The 26,371-nt window shown below is 38.4% G+C and overlaps 1 protein-coding gene across 4 annotated transcripts; it reads left to right on the top strand.

Annotated features, from left to right (window-relative positions):
* On the top strand, positions 1,340-25,610 carry VPS39 (VPS39, HOPS complex subunit). 4 transcript variants are annotated; one of them, XM_021403390.1, is made up of 26 exons: positions 1,340-1,580; positions 2,891-2,956; positions 4,215-4,279; positions 5,105-5,147; positions 5,704-5,754; positions 6,183-6,277; positions 7,322-7,420; positions 8,019-8,111; positions 10,048-10,231; positions 10,693-10,813; positions 11,134-11,254; positions 12,113-12,242; positions 13,399-13,541; positions 14,366-14,509; positions 15,054-15,195; positions 15,384-15,470; positions 16,936-17,009; positions 17,543-17,641; positions 17,923-18,040; positions 18,504-18,632; positions 19,091-19,193; positions 20,020-20,065; positions 20,852-21,001; positions 21,144-21,278; positions 21,870-21,961; positions 23,142-25,302. In XM_021403390.1, the coding sequence occupies exons 1-26, from the start codon at positions 1,508-1,510 to the stop codon at positions 23,215-23,217; spliced, it is 2,679 nt and encodes an 892-aa protein (XP_021259065.1). In that variant the 5' UTR covers positions 1,340-1,507; the 3' UTR covers positions 23,218-25,302. The 4 variants fall into 4 exon arrangements, with proteins under 4 accessions (XP_021259065.1, XP_021259067.1, XP_021259066.1 ...); XM_021403392.1 differs by lacking the exon at positions 21,870-21,961 and having other exon boundaries at positions 23,142-25,610; XM_021403391.1 differs by lacking the exon at positions 5,704-5,754 and having other exon boundaries at positions 1,341-1,580.

Here is a 26,371-nt window from a genome sequence, read left to right as displayed (position 1 = left end):
GCTATGTGTGGATTTTTTTTTCATTTTTGAAGACTGGCTATGATACTACTGATACAACTTGTAGCGTTTTCATGCCACACGGAAGACTAAAAACAGTAGTACTAGTGAGGAAGATGATGATAGTGACCAGCTTTTTCTTAGGGTGGTAAGATGATCTTCAGAAACTCTGAAGGAGAGACTAAGAGATCACATGATGTGGCAAGGAAATTTAATAGCTTAACAGGCGCAACGTGAATGAAGATCATAAGACCCAGGGTAAGACAGGGTATGTCTGCATTAGACTACTGGCCTAGGGGTGTGTTTGTGGGCTTGTTTTTTATTCATTCTATTTACTCTGTATGGCATTGTGTGTTGTATACTTAAAAAAAAATAATACGCTTCTCTTTAAAGTCTGAGGAGGCCAATGCCTCACACATACTTTGCACTCTGGTAGAGATGGATTACAGCCACTTGCATGAGAAGTTATTACCTATTACTACTGAAACTTACATTTCCTTTCACTAAACAGTGCTATGTTCCTCCTTCAGTTGTAGGAGTCTTAGGCCAAGGAGACCTGACATATGCCCAAGCCATATTTCCCTTTGCAGTTGTTATCTGCAAAGAGGATGCAACTTAGCATGGTGTCATGCTTCAGGTTTCATCCCTGGGCGGGAAAGCAAATGGATGGATGTAAGAGTGCCTTGCTGTAAGAGACCACTGCTGTGGGAGAAGATGTGGACTGGAGATGTCTGCAAGAGGTCACTGTCAGTGAAGACACTCAGAGAACTCAGTACTGTGTGCTTCTTTCTTGCTGGGTTTAGATCATTTAGCATCTTGGCTAGGGGTGGTGGACATTACACCAGAGTAAACACAGCTGCCTCCTCTTCAGGAAGGGATGAGAAAACAAGTGAAGATTTCCTCGTGAAGGCTGAACTTCGTTGGCCTAGTTCATCCTGAAGGAATTTATCAATCTGGCAAGAACAGAGCATTATTTTGTAGGTGTCATCTTACTGGAGAAAAAATAAAATTTAGGCCCTCTGAAAACAGAGTTAGTTACTTGTAGGAGATACTTTCCTGTTCTCATCTGCTTTCCGCAGGTTCCTCAATTTTTGCCTTTCCTATGCACTCCAGTTTCGTGTTAGAGAATGGCAACCAGACGCCTCTGCTATTAGCGTTTTACTAAGAAGCCACAATCACCAGCTCCGCCTCAGTCCCCTTTCCTGGCTGTACCCAGCAGCACGGCACAGCGCCCAAGGGGCGGGGCAGCCGCGGGCTCGGCGCACCACCCCGCCTCAGAGCCACCTCCGCCCGTCCCCGGGCCCGCCTTGCCGCGGGGGCTGGGCCCGCCCTGGCCGGGGCGGGGCTTCGATACGGAAGTGGCGGCGGGGGCTGCCGGGAAGGGTAGGGAGCTGCGGGTCGGTAGCGGCTGCTCCTGTCTCCGCGGCGCCGGGGAAGCTCCCGCGGTCCCTGCCCGCCGGATCCCGGCTGGTGGGCGCTGCGGCCGCCCGTGCCTAGCGGAGCTGTCGCCATGCACGACGCCTTTGAGCATGTGCCGATCCTGGAGAAGCTGCCGCTGCAGATCGACTGCCTGGCGGCCTGGGGTGAGCCGCTGGGGCTGCGGCCGTGCCTCCCCCGCCTTGCTGGGCAGCCCCCCTTCCTCTTTCGTTTTCGTCAGCCGCCCCCGGGGCCGGTGGGTGCGGGCTGCCTGGCTCTGGGGCGCCTGTGGTGCAGGCCTGGAGCGCGGCCGCTTCAGCGCTGAGAGCAGCTCCCTGAGTGCTGGCTGGTTCCTATCCTTAACGCCAGCGGGGCGTTCCAGTCTTAACGTTAGAGCCTGCTTGCATCTGTTAGTGTTATATAGGTGTATGGGTGGTATGTTTGGGCGTGCTTGGTGAGGTTTTGGTCAGGGGATTGCAGCACCTAATGGGGACGAATTGGGAAGGTTGTGTCTGTATGGGCCGTTCCTGTGCTGTGCTGCTGTGGGACAAAACTGGTATTACAACCCCTTCAGATGCTGTGGAATTGTGAAGATTGTTTATTTCTTTGTTGAGATTTTAATCTTTATCACTATGGAAGTGTTTACTTTGCCAGAGTGTAAGGGAGCCCAAGCGCACAGGCCTCAGACGATGTGGTTGGGTAAAGTCAAGTAAGGAACAGTGGGGCTTGCAGGAAAACAAGAATGTATATAAATACGACTATCTTTACTAATGAGGAAGTACTGGGAGTAGTAAGAAACATCTGTGTGCATGTTTTTCCTATATGACCCTCAGCAAAGAGGAAGATTTTCAATCAGATTTTGTGACCTGATAAAGATGTTACGCATTTTGAATGCTGGAAGTGCAGTCATTTGGAACAGTCTGAACCTTTGCCACAGAGTTTGTATATGAGATGCTTCTCTTTTGTAAATCTTAAGTGACTGCTAGTTGTCCAAGCAATTCAAATGCCATTTAAGCAAAGCTGCTACGTTGGTTCAGGCATAGCTGACAATTTCAGAGAGTTCTTATGAAAAGCGTGACTTTTTTTTAAGGCATAGAACTTCTCCTTGTCATTTTTTTTCCCTATTATGTAGCAGTGTTCCTCTCTGGGAGATAGTGATGTCTGAAGAATAGCTTATTGACTCTCTTGATTGTACAAAATGCAACTGCTTGTTTATCTTCTGTCTATACAAATAAGCAGGATGTGATCTCTTGGCTGTAGCTTTTGTTTTACTGTTTTGTTTTTGGCCATCATCTCCTGATAACAAATGCTGTAGTCTAGAACTTGCACAAGAACGCTGCAGGGAGACATGCCTGTGGTTGCCACATAAAGTCCTCCTTGGCTTTTGGACCAAGCTTCCAGGTGTTCTGATAAATGCAGCTTAGCTGGGTAGGGCAGATTTTGCCAGTACTGATTATTTTCTCCCTACTCCTTTTAGAGGAATGGCTCCTTGTTGGTACCAAGCAAGGGCATCTTCTTCTTTACAGGATCAAGAAGGACATAGGTAAGTTGATCGAAAGAATGACACAAGAAGTTGATTATGTTATTTTTATTTCTTTTGTGTCAGATGTTGTGATGTTAATGCAAATACATTCAATTGTTGATTTTTTCCAACTTAGAGCTTAAAGAATGTGTGAGATATTTGATAGAAAGGTACACACAGTTTATCAGGTATTGAAGAAGGATAGCTAGTAGTATCCGCCTGTTGTCTGTGTTAGAGTGTGCTTTGTGTAAGGTCTTCAGATCTTTCTTTTGTGGAAAGTGTAATTTCTCTGAATGCAGTACTCGCTGTGTATAAACGTGTACAAAAGCAGTGCAGTGTGCTTGTTGTCAGAGGTTTGCTTGTCATCTGTTAATGAAAGGCTGGATTATTGGTGAATGAAAGAGCAAGTTTATTCACTGGGCTCATCGGCATCGGGTCTGGGAGAGAAGGAACTTTACTATTTCTGTCATGTTTCTACTTTTCTCTCTATCTCTTAGTTACAAATGCTCATAACCTATCGTGGAAATGCCACAAAGAACACTATTCTGTTTGAAACTTAATTGATTTTCACTGGATAGATTTGTATTTTGGGTTTCTACGTAGTAGTTGATAATGCAAGTTATTGAATGCAGTAATGCAGTGTAGCATGGGACAGCAAAGATAAAAAAACATCTCTATCCAGGTTCATCAACTCTTGGAAAGGTACTTATATCTACTTGAGATTGAATTTAGCTTGCTTTTTCTGAAACTTGTAGGACATCTGTTCCAATTGGAACATGCTAGTCTTGAGTTGCTAGTGTCTTATCTCACATGGTAAATTTCTCCCCCTTTTTTGCATCAGTGCCAGGAGAGGTTATGTCATCAGAAAGTGTCTGTAAGTCTTTATCCCTAAAACTCCTTTTAAACCCTTGTGGTGTAGTGTTTATTCCTTGTCTACTTTACAGTGATGTGTTCCTTAGCAGTTTAAGTTTTTGATACTTGATTGGTATGGATAAATTCTGTATGGATATCTTTGTATCTTTGGGTTTCAAAATGCTTAAATCTTGTTACCTAAAATCCCAGCAAGGTAAAAATATAGCTATTGATGAAGTTCTCAGACAAGTACGAATAGTGTTATTTGAATTTTCACCCGATGATGTACGAGACCTTCTGATGCATTTAGTGTTAAGCATCTGATTTTGCTTTCGTAGTTCTTTGTCGTCTGTTTAGTGTAAGATTTATTCAGCCATAAATTTAAAGGCAACTTCAGTTTATATACTCTCTCAAATCTTTTTGGTAGGTTGCAATAGATTTGAAGTGACGCTAGAGAAATCCAACAAGAACTTCTCAAAAAAGATTCAGCAGGTAGGAAGTAGCATTTTCTCGGCATGGGGAAGCATATCCCTTGTTTTCAGACAAGAAACGAAATCTTACATGTACTTCTTGAATCACTGCTAAGCTTAAAAGATTTCCATGAGTCTGTAGATTCTTCTAGTGGGCAAGAACACCTGGCTATGCTGCCCCTATCTTCCCGTAACAGCAACAAGTTTGGTGTGTTCGCTGAAGCAGAAAGCTAGGCTTTGGGTTATACAGGTTTATTTCTGACGTTTGTGGAAATGCTGTTTTTTGCAGTAAATACTTAACTACTGTGTCAGAATATTTATAAAAGCAATGGTAACACACCGACAGACTGATGGTATAATTTGCCTCTGGATAAAATGTTGTAGCAATGTGAGTATAATTCATATTACTTGCAATTTAGAATTAAAGTAACTGATTATCTACTGCCAATCTTACAACTATGTGTTTTTTTTTTTTAGTGGGGGAAGAACTTTGGTTCATTGGTTATGTCAGTGTTCAGGAAAGCATTTATCTCAAAAAAGATTAAGCAGTCTCTTTCAGTATCACTTGTGCACTTTGTTTAGAGGTACACCTGTACTAGGAGCATACCAGTTGCTACAATGTTTTTTATCTGCTTAGGTTGCAAGCTGTGTGTGCTACGTGAAGAACACATAGGGTGTAAATGAAAGTGGCTGCAATATCTGTCAGGAAGGTTGTACATAGATACTGCCTTGCTGTTTTTGTTATTTTGAGATTATGCTAAATGCTTTTTCGTAGACTATCTATAATCAAGCTTTATTCAGAGGTTTTATTTATGGATGAAATCACTAACAGAATTCTTTCTTTCAGATTCATGTTGTTTCTCAGTTTAAAATTCTGGTCAGTCTGTTAGGTAAGTAAAGAAAATTTTTAATATTTAATGAACTCTTCCTGGTGCGGTTACGTGGCTTGCATTTGGTACGCCTTCCACATGTCCATAGTACTCGAGTTATTGAAAAGTTGTCTTCTAGAATTCAGGCTTTTTCACCTGGCAGAGGAAGCATTATGCAGCTTAGAATGAGAAGCAGCTTTGCTTGTTGTAAGCCAAGTTGGGGAACAAAAGTGTTAACACTAAGCTTTGTGACTAAAGAAGGAAAAAATATGCACATATGCTTTTATATATATAAACTGTACATACACACACACTTTAGCATATGTGCATTCACATAGATACATACATATTATATATATGTATGTGGACTGTACTAAATTTTCTGTTGTACAAACTTGTTTGATGCATGAAACTTACCATTGCTTTGTGGTGTCAAATGCAGCTTATGTGCAGATGGCAATCTTTTACCCTCTTGTGGAAGATCTGAATTTGCTTGTTTCAGGCTTCTGTTTAACCTTGTGATCTTCCTATGTCTGTTTTTGCTTATGTTGCTACTCCCTTTACTATGATCTCCAAGTCCCGGCTCTCCCGACTCCAGCATGCGTAGATTTCAGCTGCCTGCGTCCTCGTGCGTACAAAAATGTGACCACAGCATCCCCCGTTTGAAACTGTTCACTTCCCACTAATTTCAGGAGCCTGTTCGAAATGGTCTTTGTTCATACGGTCTTCCAGCATGAGCTTGCCCTGGTCTAGCCTGTCTGCTGTCGCTTTCCCTCCCACTTCCTCTGCTTGATTAGCACCTGTTCTCAGTTCCTTCATGTGATTTTTGCCAGAGCTGGTGTTAGTCTTCTCTTCTGCATGCGTAATCTTGTATTTCTGTGCCTCAGCACTTACTTCTCAGTTTTTGGGAAAAGATTCCTTTTTCTTTCTTGCTGTCTTATTTTCTGTAACAAATTCGTCTTTTTATGTAACCATAAACTGCAATAATTTGTTTGAATTAAGAGTGAGCTCAGTGTGTTAAATATTGAAAAATAATTGGAATTTTGTTTAAAACAGAAAATAACATTTATGTCCATGACCTGCTGACATTTCAACAAATCACTACAGTTTCCAAGGCAAAAGGTGCATCTCTGTTCACTTGTGACCTTCAGGTAAGATATGGAACACAATGGCGCAGGTATCCCTACCCCCTCCTTTTTTTAAAAGAACTTTTAAATGTTGCTGTGTAAATTTCGTTCATTAATTTTGTGTATGTTTGTTATTTGTCTTCCTGTGTCTGTTGTGGGTGTAGCTTTTAACTTCAAGGCAGTCTTGTGGTAACTATGAGGGTGGCTTTTCCTTTTGCATTGCTTCACCAAGCATTTCCATTGCTGTTTCTATTATATTTTTGTTTCTGTTAAACTGCATTGGTTTTCAAGGAGTCACATGATGTTTATGGTAGATCCAGGCCATTAAATGGTTCCATAAGGCGCAGCAATCCTCTGTTATTGTGTTGTGCTTTATTTACTCCTTTGTATCTGAGTTTCTCAGCCTACTCATATTGTACAGAAGTCTGGTCTGCAACCAGAATAGATGGCTTAATGCTCATCATCTGTACTTTTATCTCTTCATCCTGTGGGAAGCTTAGTATTAAGCATTTTCTAGTAAGTATCGAGCATTTCTTAAGTGTAAAAACTAGTGATGTCTTTTAAAGTGCATCCGGTCACTTCGAAGTCCCTCAGTGTTTGTGTGTACAGGCATTTAGCTTTGCTAGTATTTCTTGTCTGGAAACTTTTCCATTGAGATAGAATATGAAAGATAGTCATTAATATTTTTATCCATCAGCATAATAGTTTCTTTGCATTGTTCCATTTCCTTTCCTGTACTGCACAGATTTCAAGCTGTTTATCATCGTCTTCAGAGTTGGGCTGACAGCTCTCTACTTATCTTCTGTTTGTGTGTGTCTGTCTTCAGTGCTCTCTTAATTTTTTTTTTTGTATTTTGTGGTGTCACAATTGCTGCCATCTAACCAAAGTTCATGTTCTGATACCTCACTTACCTACTCCATGCTTTTGTGTTTAGAGACTCCCATTCTGGCATGAATGAACAAAGCTACTTTTCAGCTGACAGCTTTGCTTCACGCTGAAGGTTCTTTTGGCCTTGTATTATCTTCTTTGCCTGTTAGTATTAATGAGTTTAGGCCTGTCTTTCTACAGCATTCAGACAATGGAGAAGAGGTGCTGAGAATGTGTGTGGCAGTGCGGAAGAAGCTGCAACTTTATTTTTGGAAGGACAGGGAGTTCCATGAACTACAAGTGAGTTGACTGTTTTGATAGTCTAGCATGCCTCCATAGGATCTCTATTTACTTTTCTTTCATGCAATCCCTAGTAGAGGCAATACTGACTTCTAGAGTATTGACTCCTGTTGGTTTTGCAGTGATCTAGCAAAGCGGCAGTATGTAAAGGTGCAAATACAGGGTTTAAACTACAATTGGTGGCATTAATACAGTTTCATGAAGTAAAAGGCTGTGTTCTAAATATTAATATTCCTGTTGCTGTATGTTTATTACTAAGTGAAATATGTTAGCGTGCAGTCTATAAATGTATACCTAACAGTGGCACTATGGAAGTGGGTCCTAAAAACAACACCCTAAATCTGAAGTTTTCCAAGTATGTCATTAAGTCAGAAGGTAGTTGCTGACTACCAGTTGCTTCCAAGTTGGAAGCTGTGCAGGTGACTGACAACATGCCTATTTCTGTGCATGAATCTGGCCTGTTAGTTGAACGTTGCTGTTCCTTGACCAGCAGAAGTCAGGTGTGTGTGTGCTAGGGAGCTTGATAATAACAGTGCTTTTTCTTACACTCCTATTTTGATTTTCTCCTGTAACAGTCATTTTGACTTGTTTTCCTCAGGGTGACTTCAGTGTACCTGATGTGCCCAAATCTATGGCCTGGTGTGAAAACTCCATCTGTGTAGGTTTCAAGAGAGACTATTACCTGATACGGGTAAGTACAGATTTTGAAATTCAGTGTTTAAGGAGATATGAATAGCAGTAGGGACTGTAGGATGCTCCTGTGTTCACAAATTGAGCTGACAAACTATGAAAAACAGTATCTGGTGTTCTTGTTGTATGTGGTTTTGGAAAGGGCAGTCTAAATGTATCTCTTTGAGCCAAAGCTTTGCCAGGAAGAGATCTTCTCTTTATCACTGTTGGAACTGGTGTATGAAGGTCTTGTAGGAGAAAGATAACAGAAAAGCTTATGTTTTAGTTGGGCAGCAGAGTTTGTAAGCTCAGCTTGCATTTTATGTAGTATTTTTAAGAAAGAACTTCGCTCTAGAATGACAAAAAGACCAAATGTATGTTCTTATGTGGGAGAAAGAGCAAACTAATGTTGTTTTTTTTTTGGTTCTCTTTCTGAATGGTAGTAATTCCTGTTTGAAAGTCTCCAAACTTACTGCCATTCATTTACTTTTACAGTTTCTGCTTATGCTTAATTTGACAGTGATACTTGGTTATCTTTTCATCTTTAAAACTGGCTTCTGCTGATATTACAGGAAAATAAGATGAAGGTGTGGTGTACCTCATATACATATTTACTGAGTGGCAACTCAGTTCTATAGTTGGCAGGAAAACTGCGTGGTAAGTTTACAGTCAGTTCAGACCGATACTGCTGGTGGAAGTGGTCCCTTTCTGTGTCCTTCTTGTTGATTCCAACTGTTTAGTGGTAAAGTTAGTGGTTGTCTTTTTGTATCTGCTCAAAGAATGAGAGTGGAGATTTGCTGTCATCTTTGGGTTGGCTCTGGTACTTGTCCAACCTGTCACTGCGCAGCTTGATTTCATTAAATATACATAAAAGATATTCACGTTTTTAAGGAATTGTTTTCTGCTGGTTAGCTGATGATAGGAGTTCTGATAGGAGTTCTTAAGCTGTAACACAAGGGAAGCAGCAGGAAAATGTAGGTGGAGCTGAGGGAATAAGCTTGTCTGTTTTGGCAACAGTGAGTTGTTAGATTGACTCATGAAATATTGCTTTCATTTTGATTTTTAATTTTATTTATTTTTTTATTTTGTTGGATAATGGGTTTGAGTTCGGATATCTGGATTATCTGTGGCCACAGCAGTGAGTGGTTAAGGCAGGGAAAAAGACTAGGGAGTTTGCTTTACTTTTGTTTTATTTCTTATGTGACGGTGCTTACTCATGCTAGAATAAAACCATGTTAAGTTTTGATCTAACTGAAATCCTGCAGTTACACCAAGGGACGACTGGGCAATTTTACTGATGTTGCTGCTGTGCTATGCATTTTATGTGCCTGTATGATATCTGTGCTCAGCTACTATCATGTGTGGCAGAAATGTTAAGTCACAGCTTGAACCAGTGATGGAGCACCTGGTGGGAAGGCAGGGCCAACCCAGGGGAGCTCAGGTGCATGCAATGCACCTGAGTGACTGGAAGGGGTGCAGCCAGGATCCACCCCTTCCTAGACCTCATTTAAGAGTGGGCATCGCAGGAAAGGGTATCTTGCTGGAGATCCCTGCATACCTGAGGCCTTCTGAAGGTGAGCAGCTTCTTTCCTTTATTTCTGTGCCCATGGCTGTTGCATTTGAGCAAACCCTCACTTGCTGCAGCCTAGGACTTGGCTATTCTGCTGTCATTGCTGTGCTTTCCATTGTGTTACATCATGGTAACACGAATATGTCACCTCAGACACAAGAGTATTAATTCTTTATTTCCAATTGCTGTGTAATCAAAATAAATGTTAATATGCAGGAAATTCTTGTGGTGATTTAAGATTACACTTGTCCTAATTGTGATTAATCTGGGTTGAGAATCCTACGAGGTAGTATTTAGTAAGCTTTTGCTTTCAGATCCTTGCTCTTCTACATCTTTGAAATAAAGGTTGTTTTGAACAGTGGGTTTTCTGTTTTCGTTATTATCCTAGGTGGATGGAAAAGGATCTATCAAAGAACTATTTCCAACGGGGAAGCAACTGGAACCATTGGTTGCCCCTGTAGCTGATGGAAAAGTTGCGGTTGGCCAAGATGATCTAACTGTTGTCCTCAATGAAGAAGGGGTGTGTACCCAGAAATGTGCATTGAATTGGACAGATATTCCGATAGCCATGGGTGAGAATTAGCAGCAATTTTTGTTGTTTGCCTCTTTGCTCCTTTGTAAATGATAAAATTGTTACATTCACAGTGTTTAAAAACCACCTGGCTTTGGAGTGTGACAGTTGGTTTCTAGAGTGTTTTTAGCTGTATTTTCCAAGTGTGGTGAATCCAGCGTGTTTATTTTTGTTTCTTTGTCATCTTCTAGCCTATTTTCTTCTTGGAGAACATGCATATTATCTGTTTCTCTAAAGGAATAAGATTTGAAATGGAAGATGTTGTAGTTTTTCTGGGCACTTGAGTGCTGTGGAAATTGTATATATTGAAAAATGAAAAAAAAGTCTTGTAGTCTGTTAGCAAATTGCTGTCAGCATTGGGCATTGATTTCTGTTCCTAATAGGAAAACAAAGGGACACGCTTGACTCTCTTTGTGTCAAGAGAGAATGATTTACTTACATTTTTGCTTGTTTCCCAAATAGAACATCAACCTCCCTACATCATTGCTGTTCTACCGAGGTATGTGGAGATCCGCACGTTTGAACCCCGGCTGCTGGTACAGAGTATTGAGCTGCAGAGACCACGCTTCATCACCTCTGGAGGGTACTAAGTAGAACATGATTGCTTTTGTTGAGGTGTCTGTGTGTGGTAGCATACTGAAAAACTGGGAGAAGTATCATATTCCCCTAGCTTAAGTAGTAGCATTGAAACAGTCTGTTGCTGTTTATGAACAATATCTTGAGGAGTAAATTATAGGAATAGAGCATCTTTGGGAATTTCTGATCACTGGAGAGATTTCTGCTCCTTCCTTCTTTGCAGTATTGCTTAATTTGCCTTTGTATCTGATTCATAAATGCGTAAATTAACCGGACTCCTTTTTCAGTGCTGGAACTTGGTAACTAGACTTCTTGGCTTCTTTGCAGGACAAATATTATATATGTGGCAAGTAATCACTTTGTTTGGCGGCTCATCCCGGTGTCCATAGCCACACAGATCCAGCAACTTCTGCAGGATAAGCAGTTTGAGTTGGCTTTGCAGTTAGCGGTAAGTACTCCAGATCCTTTGGGTTTGCAGTGGAATTTTTTCTTGTACAAAAATACACAAAAGGATGTTTGTTTACTGCTTGACTGCCACTAGGCTGAAGAGCTTAACCTCCCTACTGCCTACTTTGCACAAACTCTCTAGCCTTTTTTGATGTAGGTTTTAGGGTCATGCTCCCAGTTCTCAATGCTGTTGTAGTTGCTTTAGACTTTGTGATGTCATCTTGTATGAGAGTTACCTCTCTTAGGTGTTTAAGTTACCTTCTTGCAGACTTGACCAGTTGGACTTTAAAGCCTTTAGACTAATTGTAAACAGTTTTGCTTAGCTTTGTGTGTTTTGTTTCATCAGTGACCAGGAATTTTTATAATAGCCCTGTGTTACTCCTGAAATATAATAATTTCTTAGAGATGCAGAAGCAGTGTATTTAATTCCATTGTTTTTACAGTTGTAGGATTTTCTGATTTCTGAAAATTTACCTAGAGTTGCACTAAAATGAATTAATTGTATGTAGGATTGCTAACTTGGAGGAAAAAAAAAAATAAATGAAAAAGCAATGAATTAAAACATACTTTCCGTTGTATAGTAAGTATATAGTTAAGCAGAGATAGCTTTCAAACCTTCCAGGTTATCTCAGTGACACAGTTAACACAGCACAGAATCAATGAAGATCAATGACAGAATCAATCAGAAGAATCAGTGTCGGAGGTGTTCACTTGGGAAGATTATCCTTTTTTGAATATGGCAGGCTTCTGGATTTTGTTTTCTTTCTAAATTATATTACTCCTGTTATTTCTCTAAAGCATTTTTTTTCCTCATTTGTGCTGCCCAAAAGTTTTTAAATGTTTATCAATTTGTGTGTAGGAAATGAAAGATGATTCAGATAGTGAAAAGCGACAACAAATTCACCACATAAAGAACCTCTTTGCATTCAACCTCTTCTGTCAGAAGCGCTTTGATGAGTCAATGCAAGTTTTTGCCAAGCTTGGAACAGGTAAATGCTTAAGTTGACCTTAAGATACCTGGGTTGGGAGAGATGAAATGAAGTTTGCAGATCATTGTGTGTTTTGGTTTCCTTTTAAAACAACGTTGTCTTGTGCTGACCAGTCCCTCTGTGAGTAGCAAATAGTCTAGGCAACTGTTTAAGCCTTTTATGCTGGTTATAGTACTTGACTCAAAGTAGCTGGAGTTAGCTAATTTAAATCATGAAATTGCACTTTATGCAGAATATATTTGTATTGTAGCCTGTTCTTGCAGTGTGCATAGCATATATGCAGATGCTGGAGGCTGAAGTTTCTGCAGATGTCAAAAGTCTCCTTGTAGCTTGGAGTGGAAAATAAGGAACTTCTGTAGATCTGCTACATCCTTGTACTCTGCCTGAACTGAGGACCGTAAACCTTGTTTCCTTTTTAAGGGCTAAGCTGCTGAAGCCAGGTGGTTTTGGAAGTTAAAATAGTCTCTGATATTCTTCAGGTTTTAAGATAATTGGAAGACTGCCTGAAGACTGGACTGCACCATAAAATAGTGCTTAAGACTGAGATTCTTTCATTGTTGACGGACAGCATATCCCTTGTGCATTTGAACTTAGAACTTTTCTTGATGGTGCCTAACATCATATTTACTTTTGAAAGCTACAATGGAAAAAGACTTAGAACTTAAAATATTTTGAACTTAAATTAGAGGACAGAAATGTGGAGTTTACTTTAAACTCCATGAAAACAGAGGCTTACTGATATGGATAGTGCTATTCAGTTCATCTTTCAAAAGCTTAGTAAATCTTTTCTGAAAACATTGCTTGTTCCTAGAAATCCTGTCCTACTGTCAAAGTTGTTAGTGGCAGGATTCTGCAAGTAGAGCACTGAAAAGGTGATAGTAATGGATTGTCCTCCATGTGTGCCAAGAGCACAGTTTGAAACTTGTTCTGCCTGGACTTCAAAACAGTCTTTTTCTTGCTACTTTTGCCTTGTTTTAGCTGCTGCTGCTTTTTTTTCCCTCATAAGCAGCTTCTGTTACCTGAAAACTAATGGACGTACAAGTTGACAAGAGGCAGCTCTGTTGGAAAGCTAACTTTATGGTTAAAGCTACATTACATTTAAAGAGTTGGCAACATTATATGTTATGATTACTAATACTAGTTATTTTTTGCTTAGATCCCACTCATGTGATGGGTTTGTATCCTGACCTGCTGCCAGCAGATTACAGGAAACAGTTACAGTATCCCAACCCCCTGCCAGGGCTCTCTGGGGCAGAGCTGGAGAAGGCACATTTAGCTCTGATAGACTACCTAACTCAGGTGAGTACTCCTGTATCTGTTTTTAGAGCAGGGTTATTCAAGTTGTAGCATTTTTTGTTGGACAGTTTTTTCAGGAGGCAGTATGTCTACTCCAGTTCTGATAGGCTAACCTTATTAGTCTGTCTTCATGGTTGAAAACTATGGCAGCATCTCCTGAGAAAGCAGGAGAAAAGGAAGACATGAGGTGTTCCACAGAAGTCATATGACTTCTCTGAGGTCTGGATAAAATTCACTCCTGGACTGAATTTGAGTGAAATCTGAATTTGAGTGCAGTATTTCATTTTCAGTACCTTTCCGAAGAGGTCTTGGGCTCTTGATCTTTTGTTTTTGTTTGGTGACTATTATCGAGGGCACTCTATCCGGGAAATGAGTCTAAAGCATGCACTAAAAAGTTGAACAGGAGGTAGTGGATAAAATAACTTTCTGACTATTTTTGCACAACTGGAATTGTTCTGCTGCTATTCTTCCTAGACTAAATGGGAATTTGTATCTTGAGGATGTTTTTTGTGTCTTGTGGTTCAAAATGTAGACTGTTCTCCAAATGTTTTAAATGTCTCCTGATTTCTCAAAAATGTCTTTGCTCAGTTTAACTACATATTTCAGACATCTTGCAAAACTACACATTTGTAAAACAAATTTATATACCTTAATGTGGTTGGAAAGATGATATGTTGAGTAGTTAGAAATAGTAAAAATTCTTAAGGAACCGACTGATTAAAATTAGTTACTTGTTTAGTTTTTTATTTGGTGGGTTATATTTTCTGGTGGTGGGATTGAGGAATTCGTGGCATTTCCATGTTAAATTTTCATTTGATGTGCTTCAGAAAAGGAGTCAGCTGGTGAAGAAGCTAAATGATTCTGACCATCAATCCAGTACTTCGCCTCTGATGGAAGGAACACCCACAATCAAATCCAAAAAGAAGCTGTTGCAAATCATTGATACCACCCTGTTAAAGTGTTACCTCCATGTGAGTTTTCACCTGGCTTAGAGGTCCTCCCTATTGAAATGCAAATTCTGTTGGAATTTCAGGATGAAAAAATAGAGGAGGATAAGGAGCTACGTCAGAAATTCTTGAACAACTGTCTCACTTTTGGTCTAGAGATGATGTGGGAGGCTTTGGTCTCAGCTAGTTTTCTCATTGGTCAGGAAGTAGTTTCATGAAACAAAGCACATGTAGGTGCCTTAGGGAAAAGAACGTCATCTTGCCTATTTGTTTGACATTTTGACCAGAGCTTTTTGTGTTGGCTTTTACTGTTAAATGCATCAGTAAGATCTTTGTTGTCAATAATGCTTTTCAAAGTAGACCTCTATTCTGGAAGGGCAATAGCTCTGATGTATTGTTTCTCTTCTCTCCCAAGGAGTTATGGAATGAAACTTTTTAAGGAAGATGAGATCTGAGATGTTAAACTGTTGTTTCTTGTGCTGTTTCTCTGTTTCAACTCGCTTTGTGTACTCTGAATGTAGGGGGAACATGTCACAAATATATTTGAGTGCTCCCTTTTTGCTTGTAGACAAATGTAGCGCTTGTGGCACCATTGCTGCGTCTGGAGAACAATCACTGCCATATTGAGGAGAGTGAACATGTACTGAAGAAGGCTCACAAATACAGTGAGCTGATAATACTGTATGAGAAGAAAGGTCTGCATGAGAAAGGTAGGTGTGAGGTTGGGATGGGGAGAGGGGAAGGGATAGGAGTATATGCTCTTAATCTTGTGTCTTTACTGCCTGCACATTGTTTACAGCAAAGCTGTTTTTTTGTTGTTTTCAAGAAGCTTGATGTGGCTTAAATTGGAATGATAATCATAGTTATAAAGAAATCAACCTTTTTGTTTGTTTGAAAGCATTACAGGTACTGGTGGATCAGTCAAAGAAAGCCAACTCACCATTGAAGGGTCATGAGAGGACAGTGCAATATCTGCAGCATTTGGGTAAGTGTCTACATTGTTTCTGTGAAAGTGTTGCTGTTCTCAGGTTTTAGTTGTTCTACTGTTCAGAAACTTCATAGGTAGTATCAAGCTAAAGGACATTCTGGTTGTCTAGTCTGGTTTCTTTCCTAGTGCAAACTTGAAGAATTAAAGTTCAGGAGTGTCCTGTTTAAACTTAAGGAATGTTTACCAATGAGATTTTTATTTCTGACTTGGAAAAAAAAAATGTAAGAGCATATGCCATGTTATTTTGTATTTTATTCTGGTGATGGTTTGCCATCATTGATGAAAGTCTGACTTCTGGATTAGGCATTCCAGTGGAAAGTCTAGCTACTAGTTGCTGGGTTTTGTAGTGCCTTTCTCAAAATGAAGAGTCCTATATGAAGTTTTTGTTTTCTGTGTATGGATAAATCTAAGTTGCAACCTGTGTATAGATTAATCTAGGTTATGACCTCACAGTTCTAATTGCTCGTTATAGCATTGTAGTAACAAATTGCTTAGCTTGGCTATTCATTGTAAACTTAAGACCTTTTTTGCTTTTGCTGTGGTTGAGAATAGTTCCCTCCCATGTGATAATATTATATATAATAGTAATACATATATTATAATATTATATGTCTAAATGCACAACTCTTTCATTTATCGCAGTACTAGTAAACCAAACTCAACCATCCAAAGTGGTTTATGGGGGAAATAAATTTCTCTCACGCTTGTGCTACTGGCAAAGTTCAATTTTTATATATAATTTCAGATTATATATACATATATTATTTAATATTTTTATTCATTATTTCTTTCATTAACTCTTGCTGGCTCTTGTTAGCTATATGGTTATTCAGTGATAATATATTACTTCTTATGGCTTTGATGCCATTCCTGTTTGTGCAATGTCTCATACACTTATTAATTGGTGTGATTTTGATAATGTCACTCATCTGTTAGAGAACTGTAAAGTGTGTGACGTTCAGATTATAGCCTAACAAAATAATCTGCTATTTTTAAAATTATTTTTGTAAGGATTATTATCTTGATAAATTCATAATTACTTTCACAGTAAGTATTTGACCCTTTGCCATAGAAGACATTAGACAGGCTGGAAACTGACTGAAAGAAACTATGCAAGTTAAAAGTATAGTGTTTTTCTACTCTAATAAAAACAAATTAGTACAGTTAGTAAAGGAAAATGCTTAGGTATTGATTAAGACAACAGACCATTGTTTTGGTCTGAACTATATAAATTTTACGACATATTTGAGTGTTGATTTAAAACAGAAGCAAGAATTATGTTTGCAAAGTAATGAATTGTGTCCTTAGCCTGCAGTGTGTGATTTGGTTGATTGGAGATGAGAAAATAAAAAAGAATTTTACTGTCATTGGAACTTTGATAGCTCTGAAAGCATCTGCTGTGTTGTGAGTAGGTAGATCTTTAGGAATTTAATGTCGAGCATTGCTACCTCTTGCGTTCCAGGCACAGAGAATTTGCACTTGGTATTTTCCTATTCTGTCTGGGTGCTAAGAGATTATCCTGAAGATGGACTGAAGGTAAGTTTGCCACTGGGGTTCTTAGTGCAGTGTATGGTATAAGAAAGCACATAGTAACATTAAATCCGATTTAGTGTCTGAGATTGTCTGCATTCAGCATTGTAACAGAAAGCTTAGCAGTAGATGGATCAAGACAGATTATCAGTTTCTCTTCGTTTTTTTTCTATTCTAAAAATGCCTTATTTTATAATAAGTGTCTAAGAACCCTTAAGTTTGGTGTAACATCATTGTACAAGAGCACGATTCAATATTTAAATGTTAATTTCCTTTTCTTAATTTTCTTTGACCTCTGTATTTGAGAGGTGTTGGGCACTGCAAAAGATATGTGCTGACTGGGGCAGAAGTGGAAGCTTGGTAATCCATTCAGGTGTGAGATATCATCTAGGTGTCTAAATAAACTGCTTGGATTTTTCTGTGCTACTTGTGCTTACTCTTCAGCCTTTCATGATGATATGCTCAACTTCAGTGTCTCAGAGAAAATACATTGCAGCGCTTTAAAAATAAAGTATTCTGTGAATAAAATTATTTTACAGATATTTACAGAAGACCTGCCTGAAGTGGAAGCATTGCCACGAGACAAAGTGCTCAGTTTTTTGATTGAAAATTTTAAAAGTTTGGCTATCCCTTATCTGGTAAGAACTCAATATGTATTAGTGCATTATGTTTGGTACATGTTACACATAAGCCTTTCATTCTCAAGGTGTTGTTACGTGGTAGCATCTTGGAGAATGCTAGCTTTGCTGTAACTTGTGCAAAGAAAATAATTAGGATCAAGCAGAATATGCCTTGAAAATATAAAATCCTGAGGTCAAGCTTGGTAGAAGTAATCATAGAGTATGGAATTATGGCTTGCTTCTAGCAAATTACTTTCCAGAGAAAGTGTCTTTAACTGAATCTGAACTTGTGTTTACAGGAACACATCATTCATGTCTGGGAAGAAACTGGTGCGGACTTTCACAACTGTCTGATCCAGCTGTACTGTGAGAAAGTGCAGGGCTTAATGAAAGAATATCTCAGTTCTTTCCCTGCAGGTATGTTTAGCCTTTTCTGGTAGACCAGGGGGCTGGGACAGCACAGAGGAGCTTTCACAGTGCTCTAAACCTCTGCTTTCCATATTGAGAGGAAGATACCCTAAATGACAAAGGAACTGGAACAGCAGAAATTGTGGGTTTGTAGGCAAGTCTAATTTCTTGCTACCTTGGAAATCTTAAGTGACCAAGTGTCAACTTTACTGATGGTTAAATGAAATGGCAGCTACTGCTCAATTCATTCTGTTAAGGGCAGGGGTGGGTCTTGATTACTCTGTACTGTCTAATCAGACACTTGTCCATGTGTTTCAGGAACCTGAAGTATTTTGTCAGGTGCACCCAGTTCTTACGAATGTAATGGCTTCATCAGAATGTGGTTTCTCCTAATTTTATTTTTTTCCTCTTCTGTGTACTGGTGTAGTGAAATAGTTGTAATATGATAACTGATATTCTTTCTTTCATATAGATAAATCTCCAGTGCCTGCTGGGGAGGAAGGAGGAGACTTGGGGGATTACCGGAAGAAACTTCTCCTTTTTTTGGAGAAGTCTAGCTGTTATGAACCTAGTCGATTAATTAGCGACTTTCCCTTTGATGGTGAGTTCAGTTTCTTTAGCCTAAACTAATCTCTTGTTGTATTTTATAACAGAACTTTCTCAGTTATTAAGAATCGTAGTAACTAGAAGCAGAGAAGATGGCTAGATCTGTTGTATGTCACTGTGTGTGTACTCCCTGTGCGTATGCTGGCAGAACTGTTTTTCTCAGTCCCTACAGGATTCATTGCTGGTCCGAGAGCCTGTGGCATCTCCTATCACTTAAATATGTAGCTGAACCTTTAGATGAGCTTGAATTCCTCAATAGTTCTGAAGTTTGTTATATCTTAAGGTTACTTCAGAATTCAGAAATATTACTCGCTACTGTATAGTAGGTGTAGTGTAACTTTAGTCTATGTTTAAACTGCAGTTTATCCTTTTTTCTGCTAATCTGGTCAGTAATGGACCTTATGTTGTCATTTTTAAGTGTAACTATTGACTAGTCCTTCATCCTATCACTAGGTCTTCTAGAAGAACGTGCTCTGCTCTTGGGTCGTATGGGGAAGCATGAGCAAGCTCTGTTTATTTATGTTCACATTCTGAAGGACACCAACATGGCTGAAAAGTAAGGATTTCTCTTTTTTTGATAGATTTTTGTAGTGAATTGTTGCTGTATGTGGTGCATGAGTGCTATATGGTTTCAGGATCTTCTGTCCATGTTTTCTTGAGTTTTGGGCTCGTCCAGTTATCTTTTGATTACAGATAATGATGTAATCCCCTTGAAGATTACTTTTTCACATTCTTCTATTATTGCACTTCTGAGCAACATTACTCTCATTTAATGAGTTCTTTGCTTCTCTCTTGTCAGATATGGCTTTCCATTGGTCTTTAGTTTGTGAATTTGTGGATGTTACTTTACTTGCCTTCTGTTATCACAGAGATTCACTAGTCCAGGTGTAAGTTAAGTTCCTTCAGTTAGTGCAACCCTATAGTAAAGTTGTATCTTTTTTCTGGATCCGTTGTGCCAGGAAACCATCTGAGTTAAATCTAAAGTACTTAAGAGAAAATAGAATCAACCAGTACTGACAGGAATGTCTAAACAGAGACGTGTACAACGTAGCTTCTTTTGAAGTTAGTTTCATGAAATGCCTGGTAGAGAACATCCAGCCTTCATATGTAGTGTGTGTTAATGGACACCTTTTCCTTGTGATTCAAATACACCAACATCTCCACCCCTTTCCCCCCCCCCCCCTTTTTTAATATAATGAAATCAAGGTATTCAGTTTCAACATGAAAGTTTTGTAAGTTGATTGGAAGTGGGATATTTGCACAAAACCTCCCTTTTCTCAGCATTGTAATGCAAAATAACCAGTGTTGCACGTCCTGATCCAATTGATCAGAATTGGATGTATGGACACCATTGCATTTCACTTGATTCTTCTCTGTTCTAGCTACTGCCATAAACATTATGACAGAAACAAAGATGGCAACAAAGATGTAAGTAGCTTCATCCTTGCGGACTTCCTTTTTCTGTGAGGATGGTTTTAGACCCTGGATACTTAACCTTTTGTCTTGCCTGGGCCACTCTGAGTGAAGTGGAATTGTCTTGGGCTGCATATAAAATATATAATGTAGTTAATGTATAAAGTAATAAAACTTATTTTTTATATATTTTTTTCTTAAAATACTGAAAAAAATGGGACAGCAAAAACATAACACTAGCAGCTTGGACGCATGTAGAGTGCTAGTGCCATGGTAGGGTGTTTAAAGTTTTTGCTTTGTGTAGACTTTGGATTTTGTCTGAGATGGACGGGAACTTACGTATAACCTCTCGGGATTTAGGAATTACTAGCTTACACTTAATTTTTTTGTTTGGTTTTGTGAATGCTACTGCATTATTTGAGTTGAACATATATTCTGTAGATAAATTTCTGATGTAATTTAGATGAAGTGCTGCATTCTTATTCCAGTTACATTCACAAAAAAGTTAATGATAAAAATCAAAGTGTTGTTTTCTGAAGACATGTGAGTTATATAGGATAAATGAAGAAGGCATGATTAAAAGATACTACTTCGATAGAAAAACCTTAGCATAGAATGTAGTTCTTAAAAGTCTTTGAACATCATTTATACTTTTTTCCCTGTGGTTTTAAGAAAAAAGCTGCTTGAATGACTATCTTAGAATTTTGAAATGCAAAATAATAAAAAAATAGTACTTTACTAGTACAATTGCTGGGTTCTCGAGTGCAATGACTTCAGAAGCTTTCCTTTTGTGTGTAACAGGTCTATCTGTCTCTGCTTCGGATGTATCTCTCCCCACCTAGTGTTCATTGCCTGGGGCCAATCAAGATGGAAGTGCTGGAGCCTCAAGCCAATCTGCAGGCTGCTTTGCAGGTGTTGGAGCTACATCACAGCAAACTGGATACCACCAAGGTAAGAAAGACTTGTCCTGTCAGCAGAACCTACTGGAGCAGGTGTGTTTGCAGGCTGTAACAGTGTGAAGGGGAGTGAACTTCTACTTTGTTTTGTTTTCTATTCATTTTAATTTTTCCTAACTAGATGTATTTTGCTTTAGGCAATAAACCTGCTTCCAGCAAATACACAGATTAGCGAGATTCGAATCTTCCTAGAGAAAGTCCTTGAAGAAAATGCCCAGAAGAAAAGATTCAATCAAGTAGTCAAGAATCTTCTCCATGCTGAATTTCTGAGGGTAAGTACCCATAACCAGTTGGAATTGTGTTTTAAAGCTGATGTTGACTATTTTAACCAGCTGTTCCTTATATGGGCTGTGATTCCTCTGGATGGTGCTGTAGTTCATCTGAAATTAGAAAATGTGCACGAGGTAGTTTGAATGTCCCCTTTTCAGGGTATGCTGGCAAGTGCAGTCATTTTAGTTTGGATGGAACTTGTGCCTTTGTGAGTCTCTGGACTCGCTGTGCTCTGGTGTGCATTGCAGGATGGTCTTGGAGAGTGTGGACTGGATTTCTTCCAAGTAAACTAAACCAACATGATGTACTTCAGTAGTCAGCTGAGTCACTCTTAATGGGTGCAATGGTTTAGTCTGTAGTTCAGACTAATTCAAAATAAAATCTTGGAATATGTGTAATGTTGATGTTGGGTTTTCATTACCACCAGCTGTACTCTACACAAGAGCAAGACCTGCTTATTTTGTGCAATATAATTTGCTGATGTAGATATAGCCACTGAAAATAAAATGTTTGACAGTTCTCAGTTTCACCAGACTAGAAAGGAACTGTAGTGTGGCACTGCTTTTTAAGCAGTTTTATTTACTGTCCCATAGGTTCAGGAGGAGCGGATTTTGCATCAGCAAGTAAAGTGCATTATTACAGAGGAGAAGGTGTGCACTGTATGTAAAAAGAAAATAGGCAACAGGTGAGAGATCGCATCCTTCCAAGTTTGGGGAACAGAATCAAATGTGAATGTAATCTTAAAATTTGTGTATACATGCATGTTTGTTATATGCGTGTGTGTGTATATATATATAAATAGAAGTAACAGAAGTATGAATGATGAATCTGAAGAGTGTTTGAAATAGAAATTATGTCATTCAACAGAGTGGCTGAGAAAGCATCAAAGTCAGTGAAGTTTATTGCAAGAGTTTTAATCTTCCTTTCTATAAAACAGAATAAAATGCCATCAGAAATTCTCAAGACACTTTGCTACTCTGGAAGGCAGAATATTGTATCTCATATTGAATTTAGAATATTTCTGTAAGAACACTGCCTACTACCTGCTTTTTAGCTGCAAGCTAAGGAGAGCAATGTAAAGAATCTCAAGCTAAGATGCATGTGGAATAGTTCTATATTTAATGGCTTTGTGATTCCCTGGCCAATTTATGTTTTGAAGTGTAGAAATCTTAAAACATGTAAAATTAGAACTGTTTCACTTGATACGTAGATTCCAATAACTTTTCTTCTGCTATTCCTAATAAGTAATGATGGACTGGTATAGAATTAGAATGTTATGTGCATTTTTTTCTATTTTCTATTTTAAACTCCAGTGGAATGCCACATGATCATTAATTGTTTATCTTGTTGATGTGAACTGTTCCAAAATATCACTAGCATTCACAATTACAGGAAATAGTTCTTTTTCTGAAATATTTTAATGAACTTAAGTCTGAAAATATTAATGCTATATGCATTTTCAAGTTTGTTATTAGTATATAGCTTGTAACATCAGAATTAAAATTTGCATATGCAATATTGGTTTGGTTGTCTAGGGCTTTTCTAATGCTGTAAATTTCAGGAAGGATTTGAAGGACTATCATGTCAGTAAGTCACCAAGTCTTTAACTTGATACCAGTGACTTCTAAGAAAAGTGTGCCTATAGAAATGAAAATACATTTTTTTTCAATGATACTCTTTCAAAATCCATAGAATTCCTTTGAATATTTTGATAAAATCAGAGTGAAATCTCAATAGGACAGCGTCGGTTCTGTGTAAGCACCTTTTTCTGATTTTGACTCTTGGATGTTCTTGTTCCAACAGAGAAAACAGCATTCGCTGTATTTCAAAGAAGTTGACTTCTTTTGTGTTTTCTCTCTTCACAGTGCGTTTGCCCGATACCCCAATGCAATAGTTGTGCATTATTTCTGCTCCAAAGAAGTCAACACGTTGGACACCTGACCTGGCCTTGTTCAGTAATCCCAACGCTCCTATGAAGTTCAGAAGTGATGGCTTAAAAAGTTGATGCTTCTGAGGTTATTGAGGCTTGTTTCTAAGTTCTTACTGGGTAGAAGTCATTTGTATCTTAAAACAGACTGTACCTATCTGGTCATGTTGATTTACTAGAAAATGACTTGAGCCTTGTCATTATAGTGCTGGCAACTATGTTGAATTCAGTACTCAGATGAAGAATAAAAACTGATCAACCGTGAGCTTTGTAATGCATTCCAATCTTGTGAGTGAGTTGTCAGACAATTGTAGGGTGTTCACAAGTCAATTTTTACAGCAGAAGTCCTCCTTAGGGTAACAATGTTGTGGTTTGGCCTTGTATGTAAATAGTCCTTCAAAAAAGAAAATGTATTCTAAGTCTTTGCAGCTGTATCGCCATTGCATGTAAATCACCAGATGTATAGCATAAAGAAGGCTTCTGTGCCAATTTCTATATGTAGAAAATACATTTATTTTCATCACGGTAATGGGAATATTTAAATGTTGGCCAAAGGAATCCCTTTATTTATGTTCAGTGTTATCACCTGACTTTTAGATAAACAGAATTTGCACAGGAGATAGTCAGGCAAACCGCAGACCTATCACTGGAGAGCTGCTTTATTTTTTTTGAAGAGAACTGTAAATTGAATTAATTTGTGTGCTGTTGCCTGACTTTGGTCACTCTTAGCATGACTGGAAGTTCAGAGACTGTTTTAAGAAGTTCACACCTGCATTCATACAAAAAGCAAAGAACACCCTGGAAAGCAACTTTTTGAGGGACTGAGCTACAATTATTGCTTGAACTTCTTGACTACACTTCAGATTTTGTGTATATAAAGCTCTTGGTCACTGTTTCACTTCCCAGCACTGAAGCAAAATCTAGACTATTTCAACATCTCTGGTTTTCAAATGCTTTGAAACAACTGTGGTCTGTGCAGGCTGGTACTGTTCTTAAGTTACACTTGGGCCAGAGATCTTAACTGCAAAGACTGGGTTATACCATACTCCTTGTAGGCTGTAATATTTTTGTCTAACTTATTTTTCCATAAGCTGTAATCTATAGCAAATTGATACTAGAAATACTGAAATGTGTGATTGGTACAGAAAGAAACTGAGCAGCAGTATTGAAAAGAAAGCAGTAGTACATAACTTAATTGCCTTGATCATTGAGTCCAGCAATACTTTTGAATTTGTAATTATTAAATAATATTGTTCATGACATGTAACTATCAGATATTACATCTTAATGATTGAGTAATAAAGCCTTTCTGCCTGAGGTGTAACTGGATCTCAGCTAACTTCATAGGTTTAGTTAAGCCACTGTTACATGGATGTGTATTTTAGAAACAGATCTGCTGTAGGCTGTCAGGAGTCCTAATTCACTTTAATTTACTACTGTTAATGATTTCCCTTGATAACTGTTTTCTATGTGTTTCTATTTATTGTTTGTATGCTGTGCATTCCTATGGTTTTCTTGGTCCAGTGTTTTGCTACTTTTGTGCTTGCATATCCTGGGCGGTATTGCTACTAACGTCTTTCTGTGGAGCCTGGGAAGAGGGAATCTGTGGTGGTAGTGTTTTTAACCTTGTATTTCTTCTATTTAAAGAAGAGAGCCTAAAGTACTTATATTCAATTTGCACATTCTGTATAGGACTTTATATACTAGTTCAGGTACGGAGGGTAGATAGTTTAGGAGAGTTGTGTTTACAGATGAAAATGAAAGAAGGGTATTTATCAGGCCCTGTATTCTTTATATACAAATATGACAATATTGCTCTGATTTTTACCTATCTTAGATTTGATACTGTTAGTATGATTTTTATTTACTTTCATCATCAGCTATCTGGAGAACGGTATTCACGTATGAGGAACTTTGCTGTGCTCTTGCTTTCATGGTTAAGGTTGTGCCTCTGTTCATCTCTATTGCGTACCCTTTACAGAGATGTGATTTGAGCTGTATTTTTTTTTTGTTGGTTCTTACAATGTGGCTTGGATTTATTTAACCATACAGGAGGTTTATCTAAAGCAACAGATTATAATAAATAGATTGTGAACCAGCGTGTGTTTCAATCATTATGCAGTTAAGCTTTCTGGGATACTCAGTTTTTTTTTTTTTTAAATAGTCTTTGCATTCTTGTGGAAGTCAGATATAATGCAGGTGCTCTCAGCATCACTTCTGCTTTAATGTGTAGTTCAGATAAGGCCATGTCACTTGCGAGCTGTTACTGCTTCTCAACTTCTGCTTTGGATTTACAAGTTTATAGTATGTTTGTGAATGTTCTCAAAATCCTACTAAAAACAATTTTGTATCCTTTGAATAATGTTTTTGAAAGTCTTATACAATTAAATACGTATTTACTAGTGAATACTATAATCACTGATGTGGTTTTTTTTTTTTGAGTGGTGATATTTTGTTTCGGGGAAAGGTGATTAAACACTGTGATGAAGTCAGGAAATATTTAGGTTCACAGATTTACAGTTGCTTGACTTTTTTAGGTCAGACTACTATAGTATTGGAAATTAAACGTACATGCTCATTTTCCTGTTCTACAGAAATGGGAGATATTGGCTCTGGGGAAGAGTCTTTGTCTCTGACAGTTGAACTGTGGGGGGAAAAGAGAACAACAACAGTAACAACAAATAAAGAGCAATCAATCAATAAAAAACTTTGAGAGCATCCGTTGGAGTCTTGATAAAGGGCTTATCTGCAGTATTTATGCATATCTTAAGTACTATATAATACTGTTAGCAATGGTGTTATTTGTTCATACTTGCTGACAGAAAATTAACTGAATGAAACGTAGATATGCATTGTCTTGACTACTATAGTGATACTAATCTCCGCAGAAATGAAGTTACCTGTGTGAGACCGTCTTTCTCATCTCATGTTTTGATGTCATTTTCCTTGTTTGTTTTCTTAGTTTCATAGGAATGGACAGAAGTAAGCAGTTCTTTAAAGATTAAGCTGGCTGTCAACAGTGTCTATGTATAGCTAAAGCTGTTAACACTTAATGCATGGATCTATGACTTTGAAATAGTTCTCATTTATATGTTTTAAAAAGCTTTCAGGTTTTCTTGAGAGAAAAAATTCAAGAGAAATTCTATAAACATAAGATTCCTGTACTGA

This window comes from Numida meleagris, chromosome 6 (assembly GCF_002078875.1).
Source record: "Numida meleagris isolate 19003 breed g44 Domestic line chromosome 6, NumMel1.0, whole genome shotgun sequence".
NCBI classification, from domain to species: Eukaryota; Metazoa; Chordata; class Aves; order Galliformes; family Numididae; genus Numida; species Numida meleagris.
The sequence above is the reverse complement of the archived record's forward strand: the minus strand, read 5'-3'. Positions and strand labels throughout refer to the sequence as shown.